At 48.5% G+C, this 17,202-nt stretch overlaps 1 protein-coding gene across 2 annotated transcripts in view; it reads left to right on the forward strand.

Moving 5' to 3' along the window:
- Nucleotides 1-813: 813 nt before the first annotated feature.
- Nucleotides 814-17,202, forward strand: part of INSR (insulin receptor) — a 55,150-nt gene continuing 38,761 nt past the window's right edge. For both annotated transcript variants that reach the window (XR_015261130.1, XM_086767061.1), the window contains exons 1-2: nucleotides 814-1,089; nucleotides 9,119-9,670. Coding sequence is in view for 1 of the 2 variants with exons in the window: in XM_086767061.1 (XP_086623187.1) it covers nucleotides 1,005-1,089; nucleotides 9,119-9,670 (637 nt within the window). In the remaining variant the exon portion in view is untranslated. The remainder of the gene's footprint in view (nucleotides 1,090-9,118; nucleotides 9,671-17,202) is intronic.

The raw sequence follows: 17,202 nt of genomic DNA on the forward strand, positions 1-17,202 counted from the left end.
AGCAAGAAATGTAATACAAGAGATCTGGTGGCAGAAAGATTTGAAATAAGAATGTCCATTTACCAAGTATTTTTGAATTTTAAAAGCTTTATTCCTGCAATTTATACAACTCAGTATCTTGCAAAAATGTGTGAAAGCAAGCGCCAGATACAATTACTGGAAGTTGCCAGGAAACGTACTGTCATGGCTTAGCCACGGCTACAATGCAGGGACGATTAAAAAAGAAGAAAGTATCAAATGCTGAATTCCACTGGAAAAAGACAACCAGAAGCGTGAAGTGCATCTGTGGAGTGGGCTCTCTGATACTACAACAGTACGGTTCAGCAGGCACCACTGCTTCCCGGGCTCCGTTTAGCGAGTCCCTGGGGCAATTCGTCCTCCAGATGAAACGAACCCCTGCTCCGCGGAGCAGCCAGGGCGGGGAACCGGGAGCAGTCCGGGCTGGGAACCAGCCCTGCTCTCCAGCGTTGGCCCCTCCGGGACAGCGCCCTGCCCCGTCCCCCCTCTGACCGAACTCCCCAGCTCAAAGCTACTGAGGCCGGAACCCCTCCTGGGGCCGCTCTCTTCCCCGCAACGGCGAGTTTGGGAGCAGGCCCAGCCTGGCAGGAGCCACCCCGGCCCCTCTCCTGCCCGGCCCCGGGGGCGGCCCCGGCAGGTGGATGCCTCCTCCGCCGCTCCTCCCCGGCTCCGTCCCGTCCCGTCCCCTGCCCGGCTCCGCGCCGCCTCTTGCCGCCGCCCCGCTCCCAGCTGACGGGGGCAGCCCCTTGTTTACCGGCCAGGGGAAGCGGCCGCCAGCCCGGCCTGCGCTGGAAGGGGCCGCTGGAGCCCGGGGCCGACACCGAGGGGCAGGGAGGGGCCGGGCGCTATAAAGGGGGCCCCGCGGCCCCTCTGCGGGTCTCTTACCGACCATGCGAAACCGGGCCCGGCCCCCGCGCCCGCCCCGCGGCCTCTGATTCGCCCCCGCCGGGACGCGCCCGAGCCTCGGCGGCTGCGACGACGCGGGAATGGGACCGAGAGCGGCGGCGGCGGCGGCGGCGCTGGCCGTGGCCGTGGTGCTGGCGGCCTGGTGCGGCCGGAGCCGCGGGGAGAGTGAGTAGGGGCCGGGGGCGCGGCCTAGGCGGGCGGCGGCGGCCCCGCGCGGTGAGGGGGCGAGGCGGCGCGGCCCCGCCGCCTTTACCCTTTGTACCTGCTCGGGGCGGCTCGGCCGGGGCCCGCGGCGCGGGGGAGCGGGGCCCGCAGCGCTGCCGCGGGGAGCGGCGCGGGTCACCTTCATGGCTGGGCTGGGGCGTCTGCAGCCCCCAGAGCGGGCCGGGAGGGAGGGCTCGGCGGCCACCGAGATTGCGGCTGGGACGGAACCGGGCAGGGCTGTCAGGGGGCAGCCGGGCCCTCCGCGCTCTGCGGCGGGGAGGGGGCCGCTCCCGCGGGGCTCGGCGCGGGTCAGGTGCGGGGAAGGGCCTGGCCCCGCGCCCCGGCCCGGTGCGGGGGAAGCCCCGGCCCGCGGCGCCTCGGCGCTGCTCGCCCCGGCCGCTTTCAGAACCGGCTCCGGTTTCAGAGGGGGTTGGCAGGTTTGGGCTTTGGCCGCAGGAACACTTTTAGGGGTGGGCTTTCCGATCCACGGGTATCGAAGGAGGGGGTGAAGCTGCGAGGTGGGGATCGGGGTTTAAACAGGGTCCTGTGAAATACAGCGCAGGGGTATAAAGATGCTGTGCTGGAAGTGGCAAACTTGTCAGGTCCACAGCTGACACGAGTTCAAGCCTTACGAGCTGTTTTGACAGGTGATGTTAAATAAACTTCCTTAGGAATTCTTCTAGTTAAAGGTTTTAATTTTGGATGACGTTTGCAGATGTTTTTTAATAGTGTGAAACTATTTATTTAAAGAGACCTAACTGGATACTTAAATCGTCTGTCTCTAGGCAGTCTGACAGCCTGTTTGTTAGCTTTCCCTTCGGAAAAGGCAGCAGCAAAAGAGTCTGTTCGAGTGCAGATAGCGCAGTGATGGGCATTTTTGAAATGTGAATGGTATTCAAGGAATAAAGCAGGATGTACCCTTAGGACAGCCTCTTTTTGCAGCAATCAGACAAGTTGTATGTTAAAAAATGCCCCCATTTCTTCCTCGTTCATGTTTTTACATTAGAAGCCTTAAAAGAGAGCAGGGGTACGGTTTTGGCTTGGGAGGGTGAGTTCCAGCTGGCCAGCATGTACAAACCTGCCTGTTACCAACAGAGAAATGGAAAAGGTGGCTGACATACAGCACTAATAATAAATATGTGAACAGCTTCGGTCCAGGGGTTCGTAATTTGAAAACGTTATTAGAACTGCTACACTAAAGCTTCTTATTTATTTATTTACTTACTTAAATCATATTCTGCTTTTTGGATTGCAAGTGTGTTGCAAGTGATCTTAACTCCATAGTCTTTGCCGTATTGCTACGTGGTAGGCAAATACGCTCTGCAGTTCATGGATGGGGAAGCAGGAGCGATGCACAAGATGTCGAAGCAAAGCCTGAGGTGGAATATTTTTATGTCTTTCATGTAGTACAAATACTTTTCGAAGTATTTTACAGCCAATTTGGACGCTAAGGTCCATCATTCAAAAGGTTTTCAGCCGCTTTGATGTTTGACTCCATTTTCTGAGAATGATTAGATCGCAGAGCACTACGGCGCGGACGGAAAACAACACGCTGCCGCGGCGGCCGGCATCAGCGTGGCTCGAAGGGTGAACGCACGTACGACAGTTGCATAAGCAAACAAGTTGTTCTCTGAGCAACGGAACTAATGAAGTCTGCTTTCTTGGAGATTTGTCCCCTCCGTTCTCTACACACACGCCCCGCAATAGCGCTGCTCTCCAGTGACAACATTCCCCCGTCTCTGAGCCCAAGCAGACATGGTTTTTCTTGTGCCCCGTGTCTTTCTCTTCCCTTTACTTCTTTTAGACAACGTCAGGTAAGAGGCTGGGGGAAAGCAGCGGAAAGTGTAGGTGGCTCAGTCGGCAAACAGAGTGGATGGTTAAAGCATCCTTTGGATGGAGACGCTGAGTTTTTCCTCCTTAACCCATCCCCAGTTTTCGTAAGACTGTTAGGAATATGGTGTGTGAGAACCCTCTTCCCCTTTTACCTGTGACTGGAGTTAGGTGGCGAGTTCAGAAGTTACCGAGAGGAGCAGAAGGAAGGGCTAGGGAAAGGAGACCTGACCTGTGCGTAAAAATCGAGATACATACATCTTTTTTTTTTGTGAAGAAAAACAAGTTTGTGTGGTTTTTTTAATCACTCTGTTAACATAATGCAACTTTTTGAAATAAATCTCACACACGACTCATGCCCGTCAATGCCCGTGGCATTTTGGGTGGGATTTACCCCAGCTAGTTTTAGGCATTTACCAACTGAGCGACTTACTTTGGCCGGCTTTTGTGGTTAGGAGAAAACTAATCAATGCAGTCACTAGAGTTTAGAGTACGCTTTATCCCCTTCTAAACTCTTCACCGAAATTTGAGCGCTGCGCGTGTACTCCGTTGCCTACCGCTGACAGTGGGAGTTAGAAATCTAGCTGAGATCTCTCTGCCTAAATCAGGTGGGACAAAATTCACTTCATATTTCTGTAGTAATAGCCTTTTAAAAGAATTTGCTTCTTAATTGTTATTTCTGGTTCATACAGATTTTTGTGTGTGTGTGCTCGTAGACTCATTAAGAAACTGGTTCCCTGTCCCACCTCAGCCCTATGTTAATTTTTGATACTGACAGACGCAGTTGAGAATTAAATTTTGCTCCCACGAGTGTAAAGTAGAAAGGGGAACCGCAGCAGGGCAGGGCTGTATCAGCAGTAGGCATCGGCCGCGTCCGTCGGCTATCCTGGTGTGCCCTCTTGCTCTGTTAAAGAGAGGTGGCACGCTCGCTGTCTGTCAGCACTCTGTAAAAGCTGGCGGCTTTCTGGAGGTCCGGTTTGGGGTGACTGTCTTGCGGAATAAAATTTATGTTGATATTGGCAACGTGTAGAACCTGTTTCTGCTCCCTTTGAAGTAACGAGGATGTTAAGGTCGTTAACCACAGGAGCGCTCTCAGGTAGGCTGCCCATTACCCTGCGTGGTCCCCTGTGGTCCTGGGATGCCGTCGCTTCGCTGCCTTTCGTCCCCGCGTGGGTAGCGCGGCAGTACGGGTCGCGTGTTTTGGGTTGATTTGAACGAGGAGAGCGTAACGATAGAGCCAGCCAGGCTTTACAGGCCAGACTGCGTGAAAGTGACCTCCGTGACAGGTCTGCCTGCGGTTCAGCAGCGCTCTCTTGAGCGCTGGACGATACGGAGACGTCATCCCAGGGGGCCGGGGGTTTGTGGACGGGCTCACTTCTGAGGCTGTATCTCAGTTTGCTTCATTGCTCGGATCTAAGAGGCTGAGGTGGAAAATTGAAGTTTAAAAATTAATATTCAACAATTAGATATTTTTATGTCTATCATACCTTTGCTGCAGTAGGCTGGAAGCTGTTCTACGGTCCCTTCTGCTGACCTGTCACTTCACGGGATGTTCTCCTGCCTCAGCAGTTATCCAAGAAACACCTGAAAGCCTCTTCTCCAGCTTCTTAATACCACTTCTGAAAGTCAGCCTGTTCTAGAATTGCAAAGCTTTTGGCTTGACCAAGGGGAGTGTGATTTTTCCTAAATAATTTGTTTATTCAAGCAGGCAGCCAGCACTATAAAAATGCAGGGTTAACTACTAGTTCTCTGAAACGGCTTGTCATCTTTCCCTGCCGTGCTGCGTTATCCAGGTCCGGACTGCTGGAGAGCCAGCGCTCCGAAGCAGTGAATCATGAAGGTTTGGTATCCACATAGTTTACTATAAACAGGGCTTAAGTTCCAGCTCTTCCGCTGTTCGACTCTCTCTTGGAAACTAACCTCTGACATCAGATCTCGTTTCTTCATTCACTACGGCAAGGTTGTTACCAAACTAGTTTGTTCGAGAGGCTTTGGCCTCTTGGGATTTTTTTTGTTTATTTATTTTTTTAAACATTATGCCTTGCAACTTTTTTCTTGGGGGTCTGATGAAACATGTCTATAATGATTTTTTTTGTTGTTTTTTTTGTTTTTTTTTTAAGTTACTTTGAATAGCTTGGTAACTGGGGATGGAGGAGCGTTTCCTCCCTGGCAGTGTAACGCTGTACTGCTGGACACGCAGCCTGTTTCTGCTGAAATTGAGGAATTTCTGTTGAGTAGAGATTTTGCCAGTCGTTTGAACAGGAATAGCTTTGGGCCTACTGCTGGAGAATCAATAGGAGATATTTTTATTTTCCTGAAAGCTAATTTAAGTGGTTTTGAAACCAGGTTGTCTGTCTTATAATGGACTGCTCAGCTTTGCTCTCCTTCTGGGATCAAACCTGCCCACCCTTCGTGCTGAACTCTTGATTAATTCTCCTGTCCCTGCAGAAGAAATGCAATCGAGAGAAGCTGTGGAAAAACACTTACTACTTTGCTTAAAACTGCTTCTTGTTGTCTTGGTAACAATAAATTTATGGGGTGACTTAAGCGGCTGCTGCACGAAGAGAAGATACAAACTGCTGAACAGAATTCAAAAGCTTGAAAAGCTCGAGAAACTTTCAGCAGAAAAGCATATTTTGTTTCTGATTTTCTTAACTCCTTATTATTTTCCTTCATCCTTGAGGTGGTTAAAAAAAAAAAAAGGAGCTCAGATACCATGGTGATATTTATCGGTTAAAATCTAAACTGAAGCAGAACATGAAAAATAATGAAGTGTGATTTTCTCTAACTGTGGAAAAATCTGTATAAACCCTTTTGATCTTTGCAGATTTACAATTTTATTAGCCTTTTATTCCATTGTTTATTTCAGAAACAAACCTCTGGTTTGTTTTAATCTCCTCCTAAGTTTCTATACCAGGCTAACGTCGGCGTTTGACGCGGCCTGCCGTTGCGGGGACTGGTGCGGAAGCTCCCGGTGTTGGAAGCCCGTAAGCGCAGCAGACAGCGTGCCAGTCTGTGTTGCTGTTGCTCAGCTTTGAGAGCAGCCGAGTTCGAATCACTCGGGTCACATCCTGGTTTGCCAGGACGTGTGAAATCTCCTGTCTGGCCTGTGCCGGCAGCACTAATTACCAATACTGCGTTCTGTGTCAGGGTTTAGAAGCGGTGAAAAATCCCAAAATAGGTCTAAAGCGCAAACAGCTGATGGGTTGTGGATGTGTGCTTCCAGCTCGCGTAGATTTATATGAGCATTCAACTCTTCAAAGTGCTTTGCTGTTTACTGCCAAGCCTCACCTTTTTTTTTTGTTGTTGTTTTTTCTTTTTTAGATTCAGCTCCAGCTAACCTTTCTTCTTTAACACACTCAGTCAAAATATCAAAATATTTGCCTGTCTTAGCCTTTGGTCACCTTCTCTGCCATCTCCAGTGGGGGCTGTGTTTCAGGATGGGGAAAACTGACGGCGAGGGAGGTTGAGGAGGTTGATACCCTGCGTGGGTGTTTAGCTCGTTGCAATTTTTGAGGCGGTAGGAAGATCTCCAAGCGGCTTTCCGGGTGTTTGGAGCAAGAGCAGCGCTGCTTGTGTTAGTAGTGACGGCCAGAAGCCGGTAGTGGTGCAGGTCAGGTTCACAAGCAGAGTAATTTGACTTCTTCTGAGGTGGCGAGTGCTGTGAGCGCAGAGGGTTGGCCTGTCCCTAGACAGGAGCAGAGAACGCTCTCCACGAAGCCTCGCCGAATGTCCATCTTGGCCAAACGGGGTGATGCCTTTCCTCGGTGTGTGGCACCCTCTGCTCTGACGCGTGGTGTGTGGCTGGTGCAGCGGTTGCCCACCCGGCATAGCTCCTCCAGAGCGGGTTCGTCAGCGTCGTTACTGGGTGGTACGAAGACTTTTGTAGCCTGAAGTGCAGCCGCAGCACTTGGAGGACTTTGTGCTGGCTGTCCAAACTGCAGTTCTTTTCCTCCACGCTCCAGCTTTTGCGGTCTCCTCTTTGCGCGGAGCTGAGCGGGGATGGCTGTGTGGGTTAAGGGGTTGTCTGAGGGCCAGTTTCTAATGGCTTACCCAATTCTGGTCGAAATGATGAAAGACTCGGGTAATTATGCTTAGTGTATAGATGTCTTTTGTGGCCTTAAGCCACAAAAAAAGCCTGGAGCTTTTATTCTTTAAAGTAATTCTTAGTCTGTAGAGTTCAGCTGTGTTTTTCGAGCTGTATGCGTTCAACTTCGGCTAGGTAGTCCTTCATCCCGGGGTACAGCGACTGGTTGTGGGTACCGCCTCAGCGTGCTGTATTTTGCCCGTGTGCTCGGCAAGCAGTAAATAAGATGTTGGATTTTGGATTTATCGGGTAGCTTTAACTGAGCTGGTGACTTGTAGGTTGGTTGTCAGTGTCTGAGTTTTATTTGTCCTTCTCTTGTTTCTCCTTTCATGAAGAAGCCACTGGCCCGCCCTGTCACACGCTTGCTTCCTTGGAAATACCTATCTGCATCGTTTAAAATAAATACTTAGAGTGCTTATAAAGAATCTGTTGCTCTCCCAGTTCTTCTAGCCCGTGATTGAGACGACAGCTTTCTGGCTTGCTTCCAGTTTGGCTGCCGTTTTTCGCGGGGCAAAGAGGTTGCTGGTAGCTGGTCATCAGATTTCCTTTCCCACCTTTAAAAGGTCCATCCTTCATCTCTGAGGCACTGTGTGCGTGAGCTTGTTCTTCCAAAAAGCAATTTATGAAACGACTTGGATATGGTGCCAAAAAATCCCTTTGGGCAACAACGTTGCTCCAAATCCTGTATTAGTGTTGCCAGATTGGGGTTTTTTTTTTATTGCAGTGGAGCAAATTTTTGAATAATCGTTAAGATGTTTGCATAGAATTTATTTTTAACCCACACAGCAGTGGTCTGTGTGAAACCATGAGGAGTCAGACAATCATAAGTATTAAACATCTCTCTTTACATCAGTTTTGTGAGGCCTGATTATTGCTGGGTGATTTCTTGAAGCTGTGTCGCAGTAATTTTGTAGTCGCTGAGCTTTACGGACAGTCACAAGGACAGTAAAGATCCTGTGCTCGAGGAGAGTACGGGGACGTGTTCGTCTCAGCCGTAGACAAAAGAGAGGATCCCTAAAGTGGATGCAGTCTTTAAAAAAATGCTGAAACCCACCTGGACAGGGCAGCGAAGCAGTTGCTTTGTACCCTTCTATTGCCGAGCAGCTTGCCCCTCCACGGGCTTCTCCCTCGGGCGGTCAGGTCCGGCTGTGTGTTTCTAGGAAACTGGTTTGGAAGGGTTGTCACTGGGACTCCTCTGTGCTCTACGGGCACGGTGCTCTGAATGTCCTTCTTGATTTCTCACCTGTGCTTAACGTTAACGGAAATATTTCCCTAGCCAAACTCTTTTCTTTCTGTCTTTTCCTTTTGCTGGTCCTGGATTCATAATTACCCGGTTTACCTTCTAATTTACGCTTCGCGTAATTGTTCATTTTGCCCGTTCTTTGGCTTACTGGTTCTGCTAAATAAACTGTCCAGAGAGTCAAGGCAGGGAGATTTGCAACCTTTAGAAAATCGTAACAAAGAAGCCCAAACACCTAATCTGAAAAGAATGCTTAGGGCAAAAAATACCAGTGTAGTAAATTACTCCTGTCAGCACAGTCTGGGCCGGAGCGTGGGCCGTGCTCTTGCATCGGTGCGTTTCCAGGGTTTTCGGTTCTCTTCCCAAGTGCTACCATTTCCTAGTCGTTATTCTTTTCCTGCCTTCCCCTCCCTGCAGCCCTTGGGAATGACTCCTCTAATGCGCTGGCGTTAATTGCACGGTCTGAGATGGGGAAGGTGTGTCGCTGGCAGCTGCCTAGAGAAAACAGATCCCGGTGCGCAGACACCTCTTGCTTTTGTGAGTGCCAAACGACGTCTGAGGGCTGCTGTTACAATGGCAGTCGTGACAGAGGTGATATCCAGAAACTCAAGATGGCAGAAAAAAATTACAAAATGCTCTTTCAGTCTGATTTTGTAATCGTATCCCAGGGAGCGTAGCTCACAGTGTATTTCCTAACGCGTGAAGCTGTACTGAAAGTGACCTGGCCGTGCATTCTGAGTGTGGCTGGGCGGGTGGACAAAACCGTGTGTTTAGAAAACTAAACCAATTACCTTTTCTTAAATAAAGAAGTGACGTTGTTCTTTGCCTTCCAGTTTGCAGAAGCATGGACATTCGCAACAACCTGACCCGGCTGAGCATGCTGGAGAACTGCACTGTGATTGAGGGCCACCTGCAGATATTGCTGATGTTTAAAACCAAGCCTGAAGATTTCCGTGAGCTCAGCTTTCCTAAACTGACTATGATTACAGACTACTTGCTTCTTTTTCGCGTCTACGGCCTGGAGAGTCTAAAGGGACTTTTCCCTAACCTCACTGTGATTCGAGGAACTCACCTGTTCTTTAACTACGCGCTGGTCATTTTTGAGATGGTTCACCTGAAGGAGATCGGCCTCTACAACCTGATGAACATTACCCGAGGCGCTGTGCGGATTGAGAAGAACAATGAATTATGTTACTTATCCACGATCGACTGGTCAAGGATTTTGGATTCCGTAGAAGATAATTACATCGTGGCCAACAAGGATGACAAAGAAGAGTGTGGAGATGTGTGTCCGGGAACTGTGAAGGGGAAGAGCAACTGCCCGCCTACTGTGATAAACGGCATTTTCATCGAACGCTGCTGGACCCACGATCGCTGTCAGAGAGGTGGGTCGCGGAGTGATGTGCGTCAGCTGTGGTTTTGCTGTCAATTTTTAACTTGTGGGATCTGTTGGAGGGCTAATAGGTACCGGTGAGTTGCTGCCTTTAAGAACAGATTCTTAAAAGCAAGGCTCACAGTTGACGTTGGGTGAAGAGAGGCCCTTTGGAGCGGGGCTGTTTTTAGCGGTTCTTTCACATGTGAATAACGTATTCAAAAATGTTGTGTTTGGTTCTCTGGAAAGTTAGGGACTGCCTAGAGCTCACAAGTTTAACAGGCTGTGAGTGTAACTGGTGTCTAGTCTGGTAGTTAGTGGTATTAGTATCTCTGCTGGGGATTAAAAGTCCACATTGACTGAAACGCTGCAGCAGGCAGGAACAGAACAGCAGGGAAACGCATTTGTGGAATAAACTCAACTCTAGAAAGGTGCAATTGCACTTTTACTGAAACCTTCCTCCCGTAAGGTGTAAGATATGTGGATAAGTGAGCAACGTTTTGTGCGGAGTAAGAAGCTGAAAGCCAAGCCAGACCTGAAGGGAAAAGGAGGAGGAGAGAGGACCTGGATGGGGGTTACCTGTAGCGGGAGTCCTGGGGAGGGTGGAGGAGCTGGGCTTTGCGCCCGGGTTTGGCTCAGCGGAGGAGGTACGGTCAGAAAGTCAGCTGCTGTGGCAACCCCCGAACCCCAGTTCCTAAGCTGTATCAGGGTTGCTTTTCATTTCGTACAGATTTGTGTTTTCCAGACTTGGAACGGAGCTTAAGTTTAGTTTTAATTACATACTTGATTTACGTTCAGCCTGACGGACAGGGAGCAAAGTGAATTAAGGTGAAAGGGACACATTTAGAGTTGTCTGTCTTTCTGGAGGTAGCGCATCCAAACGAAGCAGTGTGTCCTAAGACGAAATTAGGAAACTTGCGGGCTGGAGAGGATTTCTTGCCAAGCTTTAAAGGGCAATTCTGCGTGCTAAGTGCCAAATTTGAGAAGGCATTCCTACCAGTATGCAGAAACTAATGAAATTAATGTGGTTTCCCCTCTGCTACTCCTCACCCCAAAATCGTCTAGCTTCCTTTTAAGGAGAGTGGTTATTTTTTGTCACCAGAATAACAGGGTATGAGCAAGGAGATGCAAGCATGTATGTGTGTTCCTTTTTTAAAATGAAAAGTAAGGTTATAAAGCATTTTAGTTTTTAAACTCTTTTGGTACACAGTTATTATCAGCGCTGAAACCTGGTTTCTTAGGCGTTCATGGTTTATGTTTTCTGCTACTTCTTAAGGTTAAAGACCTAACTGAAACTTTTTCTGTGGCTAGACCATTCCTGATGGCCCTCATTCCTGTAAGTTTTCTGGGGCTGCGCTACAGCAGACTGGAATGTATGGTTTCTGTCCTTTATATGACTGCCTATTTCCATGAAACCTGTAGGAATGTAATATTTTACCGTCAGGGCAGAAATCTCAGCGCCTGAGCCGCTCGTACAAATTCAGCTCTATTTTTCAGCTACCGTAGCTTGGTTACCTAGGGAAGCCAGACTAGTGAGTCCATTTGACTTGAGTTTGAAATTGAGATTTGAATTTGAAGGTGGTTTCAAAAGCAGATGCTCCCATCTGCTTTCCTGTGTTCCCTGTAGATTTCGAGAAGCTGTGCTCCAGCGTATTTTGGCTGCAACTGCTCTGCATTTCCAAAACCACTTAACACGCCAGGCTTATCTTTGTTTCGAATGCCACGATTTGTACTTTCATTTATTGCTGGCTGGTGTTCTCCACAAGCTGGTTTCTGTATTACATTGTGCTTAGTGACACCTGCCTGTGTGCTTCTAAAGTTGTTTTAACAGCTCCGGTAGTCTTTTAGACTTTTTAGACTTTTTTTAGTAGCGTTTAGACTTTCGAGTCTAGTTACGCGGACGCTAGCGACTGTGGGAGAGATGAAGTGACGTTTATTCAGTGAACCTATTGGAGGAATAGCTGTGTTCTCTGTTCCTGTGCCAGCCGTAACGTATCCTTAGCGTGTGTAATTGTTTTGTCAGGATTATTAAGAGCTTGTGTGAGTTGTACTTTGGCTTTCCTTAGCCTCAAGAGCCTCCTCGCAGCTCCAAGTACTGAGGGTATTAATGGCATTAAATCTTTCCCTCTGCATTTTTGCAGCTTGTCTGGGAATCTTCAGCAGCTAATGCTGTGCCGGAGTCTCCCGTCTCTCTGGTTTTAAGCGTATTCCTCTCTTTTATTTTTACTCTTTGTTTTTTAACCCGTGCTGGAATGAACTGTAGCAATTTCAGTATAACTTTCTTGGGGGAAGTTTGGTTTTTTGTGTCGTTTGTTTTCACGCAGATTATTTGTATCTCCAGTTTGTTTTATAAAACTTGGTGTAGAATCTCCTGTTTGCTATTTTTTTCTTGCGTCCCTGGATGGGAAGTGGTTGCTGTCTAAACTGATATCACTGCTGGACAGCACTGCTGCCCTGGGACTGGGGGCCAGGATATTTTGTTTGCTGTTTTGTCTACCGGAAAAAGTCCTTAAAGAACATGTAAATATTGATTGTTTTGACGTTACAGAGTGCCTGTCGATTGACAGAGACAAGTCCCAAGCTGGCAAGCTTTTCCAGCCTGCTAGGCTTTGAGTCCTGCTGGAGAAAATTAGGAGATGGGCAAGAAGTGGGAAGGCTGAGAGGCGTCACAGAAAGGTCTCGTGTGAGTGGGAAGGGAGATGGCAACGGCTGGGGTTGGAGCGGGGTCCCAGGTGTCCCCCATCTCCTCTGCACCGGTCCCTGACCTTCCCCTGCCTGCTCTCTGCAGTCGCTTCCTTCACGTCTTCCCTGCCACGTCTCCTACTGACCGTGCATCTTCGATAGCTCTTTAATCAGCACAGATATCCCAGTTAACTCCACAACTGACTTTCAGTTATAGCGTATAATTATCCAAGGCACGCATCCAAGTCTCTGAATCATCCTTGCAGCTATAACTCCAGCCCAGAAATTTTTTCAGTTGGTGATAACATGTTCAAGACAACAAAGCGAAGGATCTTCTTACAGACGTTGGAGCGAAGGTTGGGGATCAAACCGGCCGGGAGGAACTGAGATGATCTGTGGGCAGCTGCACGCTTTGAAAAAACTGTTGCGATATTGAGGAATTTGCGTCTGAGCGCAAAGATGTGTAGGTGGAGATACCAGAGACCGAGATTGGTCCTGAAAGTTTTCTTTTCTCTTTTCCAAATTACTTGTGTTGGTGTGAAAAGCAAGGCGGTTCAGTTAAGGCCAACTCACGTTATATTTTTGAGTAGAAGGGAGGGAAATATGTAGTCTGCTTGGAATTTGGGTCTAGCCTTCTGCTGTTTGTGGCAGCCAAATGCTGTTCCTGTTCGGGAGGGTTTGTACCTTTTCAGCCTACATTTTTATAAGGCTTTTTTTTTTTACATACATACTTACTTTTATTGCTGTGAAAACATAGTTCTTAGCTCAGTGCAGCATGTTCATGCAGAGAGCGTCTCTGCTGAAGAATGCAGACAACAAAAATGCTGGAAATGCCACGTCCTAGACCTCAGTCTGGATCTGCCAAACATGATTTTCATATTTTGCATTTTTTTCCACATGAGTTTTTTTATGTAATAAAAATGCTATATGTCTGTCACTCCGCTTGCGGAAGGAACAATTCCTTCTGAAGCAGAATTTCCTGCCAGTTCTCTTTGCAGCCAGTCTTCTCTGTCCATCCATAATTTGAACCAGTCTGATGGTTTTGACAGTCTAACTATGAAGGCGGGTTCAGCCTTTAGCTTGCGTATTGGGTCATTTGGAAGCTGAGTAAGGTAATAGGAAGGAAAAGTGGAACGGCCAAATAAAAACGAACGGGAAAATGATCTGCAGTATCTGACAGGCCCTTGGTGAATAGTGGAGGGCAGCATTCCTCGAATATAAGGATGGATATCTGAAATACAGGCTTCGTTCCTTAGAGGATATGATGAAATTCAAGTCCTCCTGTTCATCCTGAGTGAAACCTTTGTGGGAATCTGTTATCTTCTTCATCTCAGGACTTCACGCTACCAGGAAATCTGAGTGTGAGCCATTTCGGGTTTGTAGGTAGAGTCTTTCATCAACCTGTTGTCTTGCTTTACGCAATAAGAACAAAAGTTATGTCTCTCAATTAGTGGAATCCAGAATTTGTTGGAAAATATTCGCCTCGTGAAAAGAAAATAGAATGTACACAAAGCCATTTGGGCCAAGCGAAGAAGACAGTAAAGCAGAGCTGATAGAAGGGATGGCAGTCTGGAGTAATGGCCATGCAAGGGAGCTGCTAAAGAAAGGTACTGTATGAAAATAAGGATATTTGTCCAGATTTTTTTATGATGTTGGGGAAGCAGGTCGGGAGACTAGGAGTACAACAGAATCCCTCTTTAATTTTCCTGTGAGTTATCCAGGGAAAATTGTGGGGCAGATAGGGGACAGGTAAGGAACGGGAGTAGCTTTAGCAGCTTGCTTTGATTCCTGGTACGAGCAACACAACAAAGCACTCAGAAAAACATCCCTCAGCCTGAAATGTTTTTCCACTGCTGTGAAATAGCACCGAGAGCTTTTAAAGAGACCGGTGCCAGGAGAAATTCTGCAACTGTGAACATCTTCAAGGCAGGTTTGAATAACAAAGTTCAGAGGTGTGTGTGGGAAACGGTTTGTGATGTTTACTTAGGTAGAAATACTACTTAGCAACAGCTTCCTGTAATTTTTATGTGCTGGGAATTTCTGTAACCATAAGCTGAGCTTTATTACCTTTGTATGGGAAAGGGGTCTCGAAGCACCAAACAGACTTAGCCAACCTCAAGGGCAAGATATTTTTAAAGCTTCAAACACAAAAGAAATTTTTCCAGTGGCTACCACATGAAGTGGAAGTGCTCCTTTTATTTGGAGATCTGATAAGAACTACCATTTTTTCCCCCCCTAGCTCTGACAAATACCAGATGGAAGTTGACACCCGATAATCTCGCTGGGGCGTCTGTTCTGAACCTCGCCAAGCGACAGCTTTATTGAGTGCGCGTAGTGCTCATGCTCGGGGCTGTTGTGATGCTTGCGAAGGCTAGACATCCTAAACTCATCCACTTCAGCTTATTAAGCGAAGTTAAGAGATTTATGATCCTGGGTGGGGTGATACAGTCCAGGATTGGGGGCAAAGGGGTGGAATAGCTATTTATTATTACTGCTTGCTTTAAAAACAACAAACAAAACCTGGGGCTGTGAAGAAGCATCTAGTGCAGCTTCCCTCTTTAACAGCCCACCGACGTGGGTGATACAAGACTGGGATTTCAGTGTTACGTTTTCAGCTTGCTGAGAAATCCCCACGCATGCAGCTCCCATAGTCTCACCACGTTCATGTTTCTTGGGCTTCTTCACTGCTGAACCTTCACTTAAATGCCCATGGCCGACCGGCGCTTTAGACAGACGCTGCTGTCTGATCCGTTCCAGTATCCGTTAGAGCATCTGAACAAGAGCTAACTGGCAGGTGAAGTTGCCAAGCCACTGTCCATCGTACTTGAGAAGTCATGGCAAGGATGCCATCCAGAGGGACCTGGACAGGCTGGAGAGGTGGGCCCGTGCAGACCTCATGAAGTTCAACCAGGCCAAGGGCAAGGGCCTGCACCTGGGTCGGGGCAATCCCAGGGACAAAGCCAGGCTGGGCAGAAAATGGATTGAGAGCAGCTCTGAGGAGAGGGACTTGGGAGTGCTGGTGGACGAGAAGTTCGCCATGAGCCGGCAATGCACGCTTGCGGCCCAGAAAGCCAACCGCATCCTGGGCTGCATCAGGAGCAGCGTGGCCAGCAGGTCGAGGGAGGTGATTCTCCCCCTCTGCTCTGCTCTGGTGAGACCCCACCTGGAGTACTGCATCCAGTTCTGGAGCCCCCAACATCAGAAGGACGTGGAGCTGTTGGAGAGGGTCCAGGGGAGGCCATAAAGATGATCAGAGGGCTGGAGCAGCTCTGCTGTGAGGCCGGGCTGAGAGAGCTGGGGCTGTTCAGCCTGGAGAAGAGGAGGCTCCGGGGAGACCCGAGAGCGGCTCCCAGTGCCCAAAGGGGGCTGCAGGGAAGGTGGGGAGAGACTCTTCAGCAGGGCCTGCTGTGACAGGACGAGGGGTGATGGTTTCAAAATAGAGGGAGGCAGATTCAGACTGGATATAAGGAAATTTTTTTTTACGCTGAGGGTGGTAGAACACTGTCCCAGGTTGCCCAGAGAGGCGGTGGATGCCCCATCCCTGGAAACATTCCAGGCCAGGTTGGCCGGGGCTCTGAGCAACCTGATCTGGTTGGAGATGTCCCTGCTCCTGGCAGGGGGGTTGGACTGGGTGGGCTTGAACGGTCCCTCCCCACCCAAACCATCCTGTGATTCTAAGAGTGTAGTGCTTCACGTGCAGTGGTTCAACATGAACGTTACTGAAAGATGTTTTAAGATCTCTGTTCGATCTTCAGTGGTGACGTCAACTGCTTGTGATTTCCAAGGGTGGCGTGCCAAGGGTACTGCAGGTAGAATACTTATTTTTTCCACTTGAAGAACATTTCCGAGTTACCTTGTTTGCTTAAACAAGGGAACCTGCACTACCCCTTGTTGGACAAAATACGGAAGACTGACTGCATTTGGCAGACACGTTTGTTGGAAAATGCTGTTGTCTGGGCATGGATATAGAAGCAGGAAGCCACAGAATGTAAAAAAAAAAATAATAATAATACTGAGCAACAGGGTTAACCTGTGTTAGTCATGCGTGAATGGGAGAGCTGCGGATCCCTCACCTGGTGCGATGTGTTTGCTCGGGGAGGAGGAGGAGGCTGGTTTCGTTCAGAGCAAACCCTGCTGAACGTTGGCAGTGCCGTGGTGGCGCAAGCGAAGATGAGGAGTTGGCCAGCGTACGTATCCTGTGTGCTTTCCTGCCTTCGCCTCCCTTAATGAAGGCAGAACAATGACTCTGTATTTTAAACCTTAAAATTTTCAATTAATTCTAAAACATTCTAAATCAAACGCAGTTTTGATGCCCCTGCCCCAGTTTAGGCAGACAGAGCAAAATAAATTTCAGGTTTGTATGATGGTGTAGCATTCTTTCATTTTATGATGAAGGAAGGGGAAATGTTTATTGTAGAAGGCTTGGAAGGGATTGTGAACCATTGAGTCCATACAAAGAAGCATATTCAGTGTATGTGAGAGGAGCAACTGGAATATGTCGCTTGGCAAAGCTCTCTGAAGCGTCTTTCTCTGTCGGGAATCGGATTTGACAGGGATTGCCTCTGTAAATAAATTTTGTGTTTAAAAAGCCCCCCCCAGAAGAAAGCACAAAAAAGGTCAAAAAACCCCAGGTGCAAGCAGCGCAGAGATTGTTTCTGTACTGAAAGGTGGAGGACGGCAGGGCCTTGTGACGAATTACAGCGCTGGTGAACAGCCCAGGGTGTCCTGGAGGAAGCCGCGCTCGCCCTCTCGGTGTGTAACAACGGCTGCTTACGAGTTCAGCGGGCGTGCTTCCCAATTATATCCTTGAATTGTGTGCAGGCTCCTACTGGGGGGATGTGAATGAACTTGCTGGGATGTTTA

This window comes from Chlamydotis macqueenii, chromosome 26 (genome assembly GCF_036417535.1).
Source record: "Chlamydotis macqueenii isolate bChlMac1 chromosome 26, bChlMac1.mat, whole genome shotgun sequence".
Taxonomy (NCBI): domain Eukaryota; kingdom Metazoa; phylum Chordata; class Aves; order Otidiformes; family Otididae; genus Chlamydotis; species Chlamydotis macqueenii.